Raw genomic sequence first — 10,971 nt, 5'->3', positions numbered from 1 at the left:
ACTCTTCGATCTCTTTGAAGACACATACCAGATCTCAAATTCATCAAATCTTCCACAAAACAATTATCAACCCAAACCTCTTACCTTAGAAGTCTGCTTGGATCTGCTCTTTGCTCTGATTTCCCTTCAAACCGCTTTCCCAAATTGTAAAGTATTTTGCACTCCAAATTGATCTCCACTTGCAAAATCCTTGTTCTGGCTATCTAGACAAATTTTTGACTATGTACATCTTTGTCAAAATAGTGATTCCCACTTTAGTACTCTACAATGTTGATCGATATAACTAGAGGGTTAATCAGGATAGCAGGAGATCATAAGCACCCTTATTATCTACTAGCTCAAAAAAAGACATTATTTTCCACTTTTGTTGATTGTCTCTTGTTAAGTGTATGTTTAATAAGCTCTAACTGAGTTTTTGTAATTTTTGGGTAATTTTAGCTAAATTTCCCATGAGGTTTCGTATTTGGAATATTTTGATGCAGTTTAATTGGCTATTCAAGTCAAGACTAGAGATAATAAGTGTGCTTACTATCTCTCAATTCAAATTGAATTTATTTTTCCACATTTTTAACTTGTACAGGGGTGTTTACACTATAAACAAGTCACTCGTTAAGTTTTATAAAGTTTGGTACAATTTCCAAGTTTCTAGGCCAACTTTTGTGTTTGCATTTAGACTTCCGTGAAATCTAGGCCTAGCTGACAACTTACAACTCCAATTGACTTCACACTTGAATTAGGGTCTTAATACGCTATGTTCTAGCCTTGTGGTATCCCAAACGATGAAAATTTTGCACCTCTAGGTCCTAAGATAATAAGCGTGCTTATCATCGAAGTGTCCAAATTTGCAATTTTTTCAAGTTTTTCAACATACAATTACAACAAGGTATTTTAAGATAGTCAAGAGGTCTCATCAATTTCTGTTCAGTTTTGGGTTTACTTCCGCTCGAATGTTTCACTTGAATGAGATCAAAACTTTTAGAGCCTTTACACAAATGCTTATACTTCACCTAGACAAATATACTTGAGCTAAAAATTCAATTTCAAGCCCAAAAAGAATAATGCTTATTATGTGCAGGCCTAAAAATGTTTTTTATGGAATTTTGATGCCATTAAAGTCTTATATAGTAGATTACAAGTTCTTTCGGACAAAAAAAAAATCAAATTTGCTTGCATAAATCACTAAAGAGATAATAATCTCTTTTTTTGCCAAACTTTCTTCAAAAGTTGGTTTTGACTTACCGATGAGTTTCCACAGCTTTTCCAAGACCAATTTTGTCCATAAATGTTTTTTTGCTGTCTGTGAAGCTTACCTTGTGAGTTTAGAACTTGCAGACTCTTAAATTTCATAAAGCACTTCACTACTGACAATTCACAGAGAGAGATAGGTCGAAAATCCACCTTGGTATCTGTTAGGAAATAGGACGTACCTAAGTAAATAATTGAGTAGTTTACTTAATGGAGAGAGATAATTTTCACACGGGAGAGATTATAGAGAGAGAGAGAGAGAGAGAGAGAGAGAGCACACACGATATACGTGGTTCACCTAATGTGGGCTACGTCCACGGGAAAGCAGCCCCTTTAGAAGGAAAAAATGACCAATGGTACATTATCATGAAAACTTGAGATCTTTCTATCTTCCATGAGTTTAAGATAGTTACATGATGCTATGGAATGGTCACATTACAAGTCATACATGGTAGCTTGGTGTAAAGGTCATCACTTCATAGTAGAGCGGGGTGACACAAAGCAATGCACATTTGATTGTGAGGTCATGGCAAAATTCGAGTAGTATTTGTCGGTGCTGGTAAAATCTTTTATTTTAAAACGCGACATAAAATTTTGAGGGTAGAGTACAAAAGGTTCAAAGTGGAGATATTTGATACGCAATGGTTTAAATCAAACATGGAGGGCCATGCTACTACAGTGTGTAGAGGAGAGTCAAGCTTTATTAGCATGGGATTGAAAAAATAACAAAGTAATCTTTAAGACACGTTCATCCTACCTAAACACTGCAAATAAGTATGCCATTGTATCTTATTATTATTAGCATGGGATTGAAAAAATAACAAAGTAATCTTTAAGACACGTTCATCCTACCTAAACACTGCAAATAAGTATGCCATTGTATCTTATTATAGATAATTGCAAAAAATTTACACGCATTATCTCATGCAAGATTATTTCTCTTTTTGGGTAATCTTCTATCGCAAGACTTTGCAACCGAGGTGTAACCTTGCAAAGTGCATGAGTTTATGAGGGCTACCATCTCCTAGCTATAGAAAATGCAGAGGAAATTGCAGAAGCAAAAGAAGAAGATTGTTTTAATGTGTAGGAAACTATCCCAAGAGACCTTAAAGATCTGTCCGACGAGGAGAGTTGAACAACAACGGATACAATCTCCTAGCTATAGAAAATACAGAGAAAATCGCAGAGAAAGATGAAGAGGAAAATGCAGACAAGGCAGTGAACGCAAAGGAAAATGTAGATAACCTCTTGCATGATTATCAGGATGTCTCTCTAGGGGGGGAGCTCTTTATAGATTTATGTTGAGTTATGCCAAAATGAGAGAGGCTACTTCAGTTCCTTTACATTGTACTTGAGGATGCTTGCTCTTAGTATGACTAAGTAGATGTGTTTTATGCAATGAAAGCACATTTTTTTTTCACAAGTATTATTTTAGTAATAAGTTTAAATTGTCAATGCAATTAAAGGTTGTCATATTTTTATAAGATCGATGCAAAGTTATTGTTAACATTAAGTTCTTTTGTTGATTAGGAAGGCTAGTTGTGCAATTTCTTTTTGTTTCTTCACTTTCTTGCACTCTTTTCTTTTTTCTTTATAGGCACACATACACACATGGCCGTTTATGGCAATGAAAGTTTTTGGGCTTTCTTAGCATCTATGTCACCGAACTAGAGAAGATGGTATGAGTACCACCACCCATCTAAGTCCCCAGACACACGGCCCATCACACCGCCCATCCCTTCATGCTCCACATCTTAGGAGCGCTCTGAGTCATTGATCCCTACCTGATGCTCACATGAGTCCTTGTGGCCACAACATTGCATTGGTGGTGGGAGATAATGTTGTGGAAGTGGCGGTGCCAATGATTGCATCTCGCCTTGAAACCATCCAACCCTTAACCCCCGATGTCTCTAATCAATCCCACATCTGCCACAACTTTGCCATACACTCTAGCTTTATCCTAACAATCATAAACTCTCGTTTCACACCCCTCGCTTTTGAGCACACAATACCCATAGCTTCACATATGAGGAGACCCCTACCAAGATCCCTATGGTTACGCCTCAATTTTGCCACAAATCAATAGCTAGAGCTTCCTTACATCATAGACCAGCCCATTGCTTGGATACACTTGAATTAACTTTTCATGTAGGTCTACCCCATCACATCATGAAGACATAGGATAAGATTGATGGTGCACTGAAGGAGCGTGTCATTGAGATCCTTCACCATTTGTTGAGCAATGGATAAACATGATGATGCGTGATTATTGCAAGCACTAGCGCTTGGATGTTAGTTAAGAAGGGAGGAGACAAGCTGCTTTGGCTCGATAACGAAAATTGGAAAGAATGCAAGAAGAAATGGCACAACAACCCTGACAAGAGGAGCCATCAGAAAGGCAACTAGGACGTGAGTGGAGGGGGGGGAGTTCATATCACCTTAGTAGCATTGGATGGGGGACATTTGAGAATAATTTTGCATTTCTTTTATGGTTAAGTATTTGTCAATTTGTAATTGTTTGTTCTAATATTTTTGTTGTGGTTATTGCTTCTACCAATGGATTATCAATGAAAGGGATCCCACCCGCTTGAGAGCATTTTTTTTGGCACAAAGAAGGGTCTCCATCCCCTCATTTAGAAGTTGAAATGTCAAGCTGGATCAATAAGTTGTACAAACTTTGAACATTGTTTACATTGATTTTACTGTGTTTTTTCATTCATTTTTGTTTTCTAAACTTTGTTTCTTTTTTCATTATTTGCAAAACCTACTAAAGTTTCCCCTATAATGGGAGGAGATGTCATCATCGACGCAGTGCACTAGGATGCTTTCTTTTGTTTTTTACTATTATGCATATAGGTATTATTGAGGATGACATGCACATCCCATTTTGTAATTGAACATTCAACTTCACATCGATATTTTATTCTGCTTTTCTATTGACAAATTCAATATATTGTAGAACTTTGAAGCAATGAAATACAAGTTTTTCCAAATTTCATTTCATCTCTATATTTTAACATCATGTCGATTTCTTTTAACACAAAGTTTTGAGGGAAAGGATCACTATCTAGTATGGTTGATTGGGTAGCAAAGCCATGAAAACTCTACAATCCTCCAAAAATTCATGTGCAAGCGTCGCAAGTTATGGTATGCAATGTCGCTATCATAGTTGCTAAATAAAGAATGTGATGGCAACACACATAGTGATGCTAATCACGATGTCCATAGCGACGCTTTTGTACCGACATTGTCTCGAACACTTTTACAAATTGCCAATGCCATGCACATAAAAAACCCATTTCAACAACGTTAGTATTTGTCTTTTACAAGTCCCTTGTAGTGGTTGTTTCCATGGCTAGGAGTAAAATTAGGCTTTCCTCGAGGGATGTGGACCAAAATACAAGGCAAGATCTTTTCCTGATGAAAAGAAGCTCTTTGGATCAGGGATCTAAAACTTCTACTATGAATCAACCTTCAAAATGTCACAAAGGTTCGCTTTTTGGGATTATCATCACAAAGGAGGATGAAAACCTCTCTTCTAGTCAACCACTAAGGAGTTCACTTGAGAGATGGGAAGCTAAGTAGCTAATAGCATCGAGGGTCTTGGATGTCAGGGATTACCTTGACTATGATGCTGATGGATCTCTTATATCAAGACAAAGGGGATTAAGAGGAGCTTGGAACTGAGCTCAATAAGGATGAACAAACCAGCTTCTTAAGAGGGAAAACAATGTACTCCATTGATGTGTGATCTGTGAAAATTCAAGTGGTTCACTTCAAAGAGCTACAATGACAATGTCCTCCATTGATGTGTCATCTGTGAAAATTGTAAGGGACTCAAATGGTTCACTTCAAAGAGCTACAATAACAATATCTACTTAAACCACCATCCCAAAGGATCAAATACGTCCTTTGTGAGAAACACGAAGCAGCATTCTCCTCAAGAACTTTGTGGTGTAGGACTCTCTACATATGACATGCCAGAGTGGAAGGAGGATGCATTTGGATAGGCGCCCACATTGGCCACCCGTCACAGCAAAATAGAGCTTTTGGCAAAAGCTTCAAGGAGAAATGCTACGAAGCCTTCTCCACAATAAAGCAATCAAGGCAAATTAGTTGTACTTACAATAAAGCTTCTTCCCTGTGAGAGAGAGAGAGAGAGAGTAATGCAATGGAATTCTGCTTGGCATTAATTAAGCCTTGAGGCTTGAGCACAAAACCATATGAAATTGTGCTATCAAGTCAAAACTGAAGGTTACTAACTCTTCCAGGAGCCATATGATTACAAGAGCCGAGGTTGACACTTGTTTTTGCGCTATGATCTCGGGCAAGATTGAATGCAGGCCCACGCTCGTCAAACATCACATTACAATAGGAAAGAATGGTGCATTTATACATAGAAAGAGAGCAGCTGTAAGTTGCATCACATATCAAGGGCTGAGGAATCTCAAGCACTGTTGAATGAACGGCACTCGAGTCTTCTTTTTCAGACATTTGAGATGCGGCTTCTCTTGCAGGCATTGTGCTCGCCAATGTGTGTAGCCCAAGATGATGTTGAGATGCGGCTTCCCTTGCAGGCGTTGTGCTCGTCAATGTGTGTAGCCCAAAATGACAACATCATCGGTAGGGTAGCTTCATACTCACTCTATCTGCTCATTCACATCCATGGCGGGAGCTAGAGCAATTCGGATCGCCTCAGGACGTGCTGTCTGCAATAGAATACTTACTTCTGCTGCAGTCAATGTCATTCCCTATATAATCCAGGGTACATATCAGCATAACTGTATGGTTCAGCCAACTATAAACATTGGCCTGGGGAAGGCAACACACCTGTTGTTGCTCTCTCTGTGATGTACCCATGCCATGCACCATGATGTAGCAAGGTAAAAAAAAGCCTACAATGCGCAATATAAGCGCCTGCAACCATTAAACAAAGCAAAATGTGAAAAGTACATACAGAAGCCTCATGTGTTCGTCGTCACAAATGTGAATAGCAGCGTGCTGCGTGTATATCATAAGGGACTCACAACAAGAAACGTGGAGGTATCGCTATCTGTAGGAGTTATGACCATTGTAAATGTATGACGGAGTAAAAGCAAGGTTACAAGCTGTGCAAAATCAATGCTTATAAGTACATTGTATGGATAAAGGCATCTCAAGGACATGAGATAAAGCGTGAAGCATCTTACAATGAGAGCCACAGTGCGACAACACATAGCACTATCAGAGCTAGTCGTATCATACTCTTCATAATCCAATTCTAGAAATTGCCTTTGAGCCACAGCAAGAGCCAAAATTCGTGGATCTCGAAGTCCTATCGGGTGAGAACTTTGGATGCTCCAATCATCCCTATAACCCACAACCATTAAAGCACAGAACTTGTCAAATCTCAAAATCTACTATCAAAATTCGCATACAAACACACAAATTTTTCAAATAGTGTCTTCTCTCTCGACTAACAAGCACCTGATGTCAATAGAAATACTGCCTGATTGCAATCGTGACGGTGAGGAGGCTGTGTACCCATGTTTGTAAGGCTGAAATCAAACCACGAGGAAATGACTACAAATCCAACAGATAACTGCCTTGACGGTTTCTTCCATTTGTTGTGAGAACAAACATAAAACATAAAACAAAAAACTCCTCAAATTACCTGCTGGCAGATTTCGCAGGTTACATCCCCTTTCTCATCGCACCATCTCTGAACACAAGTTCGGTGTGCATACTACAAGAGAAAGATAAACATTAGCAGATAATTACCACTGAAATATATTCTCTAGCAGACAACTACCATTGAAAAATATATCACTTTACAACAAGGTTGCCTATCTTGCATTGAGAATGCAAAGGACTTTCATGGTCAAGAGCACCATTTAGACTGCGTTGGCCATATATCACAGCAAAAAATTAAGAGTGCCTAGTGCAACTATTGAGCAAAAATCACAAGATTTATCTATTGTTGTCAAAGCCTTAAAATAAATTTCTTGGACACTAGTAATTTGTGGCATAGACGGAGGGTCAGTCGTCACCAACAAAGAGAGCTTTGTTTGTCAAATCTTTGAAATCCGGCTATCTAGAGGACTTCTTACTAAGAGAGCTTCAGTCCAAGAACAACCAGTGGCTTTAACAAAATGCTTAGTGAGAAGGGGCGGATCCATTAACAGACCCAATCTACAAACGGTGTACATTACCATGCCTAGGTAGAAAATCCAGCCAATTTCAAGTGACAAAGCTGGCACTTAATCTCCGACAGCCATGGGCATGTACAGTTGAGCATCTGTCACTTTGCATTACCAAAGCAACTGGCGATCGAGCTCATCTCTTGCATTATTGCCACTTGATCATCCAATGGTAATTCTAGGAGAGGTCTTGCAACTATTGCATGCACAGTGCCCTCGACATAAGGGTATTGGAGGGCAAGAAAGGATGGGTAGTCACACACAAGAATTTGTGATTGCACCATTTTTACACAATCAAGGAGCGATAGTAGAAATTGAGAACCAATATAGCATCATAAAAAGGCACTTGTGATACATAGCAAGCACCTTCATGCAACTCTCATGATCACACCATGAGTAACCATGTCATAGGGTCCCCTAGAGCGAACCCTGTGAGGGTTGATGGCTTGATGTGCCTAGGTCGGGTCCAGCTCCAGGCCAACCAAGCGTTCTTCCCCAAAATACTTGCACATATCAAAAAAAAAAAAATCAAACCCATGCTATCTAGCAATGAGTGGTAGTCATCCAACAAAATGGTACAAAATGGTGGCTTATGATCTGTGGGAGTCTGCATCGACGCAGGAATTATCACATTTCTTTGCAAGATTCTTGGCCCCGCGTGTTCTTCACCCAAATTGGCTTCATCCTTCCTTTAGAGTTCTTCCCACAATCTCTCTTACAGCTCCCGAGCCATGCCTGCCGCTAAACACATCATGTGCGTATAGACAGCTTTTTCACAGGCAGCTCATGCCAGATTTTCACCGAAAGATTGCTCTCAAGACCGCAGCAGGTATGGTGATAAAGTGCAAAAAAGAGAAAAGAAGAAATTGAGAGTCACAGAAAGACGGAAAAGATAAGCAGCAGCACACCTTAAGGGTGCCGGAGCAAGCACATGGTGCTTCCAGCTTCGAAGGGTCCTCTTCTTCTTGACATATTCTGCATTCCAGGACAGTCGAATCCATATCGAGGTGGAGCACTGTGCTCTTGAGTGCAGCAGAGCCATCCTTATCCTGCTCTTTTCCTGCTCCCATGTCTTCAAACAAGGTGAAGAGAGAGAGAGAGAGAGAGAGAGAGAGAGAGAGAGAGAGAGAGAGCAACGCAGAAGCAGCAGAAGATCAGATCGTCAGAGCGAGGTGTTGTTCTGTTGAAACTTGAGAGTTCAAAATATACCTCCTGATGAGAAGGCCATGTCCTCACTTTTGATCGTGAGTGGGCCCACAATGTGGCTATATCAGTTAGCCTTTTGCTGGCGTGGCAGTCAGCTCCTCCTTCCCCATTTATGGATTGGGTGTGCACTGCGTCCCACCATCTCAATCCCATAAGAGAGAGTTCTAACTTATCGCCCATGAGAGGTTTACCCCCGTCCCCTCTTGTGACTCGTCAATTTACCCTTGCTAAATCTACCAATCTGAACAAAGTTTCCTCTACCCTATCTATTGCCAGCTTTCCCTTACAAGGCAAGCAACAAGTGGACAAGATAGCTAGCAGCTATGTTTACCCAAAGCCGCCCTATGCACTGTAAACCGTGCACAACTCTCTCCAACTTTGCCAATTTTGGCAAAGTTGGAGCGTAGATTATTTAGGTGTGTTGGGATTGTTCCTAGGATCTACTCCTAATCACAAAGAATGGATAAAACGAGAAACTTTACCAAAAAGGGTGGACAAGCGAAAGAGTCCCCTAGTCACAAGTTACAAGAACTACTTTATGGATTGATGCTTAGAAACTTTCTTGGTTGTTATCCTTTGTGCCTCCATTGAGGTTGGCCATTATTTGGAGGTAGCAAAATGTTAAAATTGGAGTTGTTGCCTAGTGGATAGTATCAAAGGCATTCACATGTGCTTCCAGTGTGTCTCTTCACCCTCAATTCTCCCTTCTGTGGAAATAGCAAGTAAGGTTAGCCCATTATTCTCCCTCTTAGGCTTGTTAGAAGTCAGATTTGAAGAGGAGATGGGTTCCTTGAGTCTACTTAAAGCCTCTCCTTGTGCCTAAGAAGAAAGGGGAGGGGCAAAAAGGGTCATTTGTGGCCTTGGTGACTGCTTGCTTGGAAAGTTCATGATGACTTTGGCATGTATCCCACAAAGTGAAAAGCATTATTGGTCTGTAAAAAACTGAAGTTGCAATTCCTCTCAATCAAAATAGTCCCATGAAACTCATTAGATAGAGTGAGCTCCATGAGCTCTTGAGGATGCTAATGTGGGTTGATCTCTAGTGTGGCCATGCGTCTAGGAGATGGCCAAGAGGTCCAACAATAGCCTTGATGAAGGGATGGTATTGCACGAAAGTTTTGGAGCTCCATCCAAACAAGGAAACCTCAATATCTAAAGAGACCTTGCAGGAACACCAAAAGACAGAGGTAGGGGAGTTCTTGCCATCCAATGTTACACCCCCAAAATTTTGAATGCAATGTTTGCTACCTCCTCCCTTTGTGGAACATTGAGCCTACCACCACATGTGTTGAGTGCTTCCAAAGTTGTGCAAGTAGCTAACCGCAACCATGCCCTCATAATTTGCTTCATGCTTCTTAATTAGAGAAATAGGTAGAAGCACCAATGGAGCCAAGCCTTGGAAAAGAGAAGGGTGTAAAATTTGATTGGAGGATCATGAACGAGCATTAGTATGAGAAGAGTTTCTTGTCCTTATTGCAATGACTCCATGAAGGTTGTTTTTTATCTTTCTTGTAGGGTGTAGAAGAGGCAAATGAGTTGCCAAAAGGGTGGAAGAAGCCCACATTGGAATCAACACATCTTTCCATGAAATGCCACTTACAAGGCAGAAGAATGCAATGATTGTCTAAATCAAAAGACCACGGATAGCAAGAATTGGAGAACTAAAATGAAAAAATTAGAGGGATCAAGGGAATGCAAGAGCTAGAGGGCATCAAACACCTCAGTGAACTATCGCCATGGCTTGTGATGCATGTTGGCCCTTTTATGAGTGTAAGCTCCTAGAAAATTGACTATCTTTAAAAAGTTCGGCACTATTTTCCTTCAAATTTTTGTGCATCGTGTTTGATCACACATTGCACACTCAATAATGATTGCTAATCTGCAAAAAGAGAAGATGATGATGATGAAATGCTAAGTGTGTGCTTACCAATCAAATTTTGTGCACATGGTTGGCCATGGTTGCTACATATCTGTCATTATAGAGCTGCTTCACACTTGAGTACTTGTTGAAGACAAGCTGCACTGACTAGCCAGTGAAAACATCGAGGGCATGTAGAATACAAGGCCATGAAGCATGGAACTTGGCCTTGCATCTTCAACACTAGGTTGTCCATCAAATAACCCAACTTTTCCAAAAAAAAATCTTTTTATTTTATCTAGAAAAAATGAGAGCATTTATGTAATGGAAATGGCCTATGAACTTAGAGAATAGCGGAATCAAGAGAATTAAAGTGAGCAACTTTGAGAGCATAGATGGTGAACTTAATTGGTAGTAGCAACTTAATCATAACACTTAATTAACTAGGCATGCGCAATACCTTTGCGAGAGAGAGAGAGAGAG

The 10,971-nt window shown here is 40.0% G+C and overlaps 1 protein-coding gene across 3 annotated transcripts; it reads right to left on the bottom strand.

The window, feature by feature from the left end:
* Nucleotides 1–5,400: 5,400 nt before the first annotated feature.
* LOC147446614 (uncharacterized) lies at nucleotides 5,401–8,764 on the bottom strand. 3 transcript variants are annotated; one of them, XM_086525814.1, is made up of 8 exons: nucleotides 8,634–8,763; nucleotides 8,333–8,496; nucleotides 6,899–6,970; nucleotides 6,712–6,782; nucleotides 6,435–6,594; nucleotides 6,273–6,353; nucleotides 6,076–6,162; nucleotides 5,401–5,996 (listed from the first exon to the last, which is right to left on the bottom strand). In XM_086525814.1, exons 1-8 carry the CDS (start codon nucleotides 8,650–8,652, stop codon nucleotides 5,886–5,888), a joined length of 765 nt encoding a protein of 254 aa, XP_086381940.1. In that variant the 5' UTR covers nucleotides 8,653–8,763; the 3' UTR covers nucleotides 5,401–5,885. The 3 variants fall into 3 exon arrangements, with proteins under 3 accessions (XP_086381940.1, XP_086381938.1, XP_086381939.1); XM_086525812.1 differs by having other exon boundaries at nucleotides 6,273–6,594; nucleotides 8,634–8,764; XM_086525813.1 differs by lacking the exon at nucleotides 8,634–8,763 and having other exon boundaries at nucleotides 6,273–6,594; nucleotides 8,333–8,626.
* Between the last annotated feature and the right edge of the window lie 2,207 nt (nucleotides 8,765–10,971).

The sequence above is a fragment of the Adiantum capillus-veneris genome, chromosome 12 (genome assembly GCF_014529385.1).
Source record: "Adiantum capillus-veneris isolate H3 chromosome 12, ASM1452938v2, whole genome shotgun sequence".
Taxonomy (NCBI): domain Eukaryota; kingdom Viridiplantae; phylum Streptophyta; class Polypodiopsida; order Polypodiales; family Pteridaceae; genus Adiantum; species Adiantum capillus-veneris.
This window is presented reverse-complemented; position numbering and strand designations above follow the sequence as displayed.

What these genes read in the sequence shown, in the direction of transcription:
- LOC147446614 (XM_086525812.1), bottom strand. An exon ending in CCTGCGAAATCTGCCAGCAG is followed by an intron (nt 6,783 to 6,898) that starts GTAATTTGAGGA and finishes GTTTGATTTCAG; the next exon opens with CCTTACAAACATGGGTACAC. An exon ending in ATACCTCCACGTTTCTTGTT is followed by an intron (nt 6,163 to 6,272) that starts GTGAGTCCCTTA and finishes TAATGGTTGCAG; the next exon opens with GCGCTTATATTGCGCATTGT.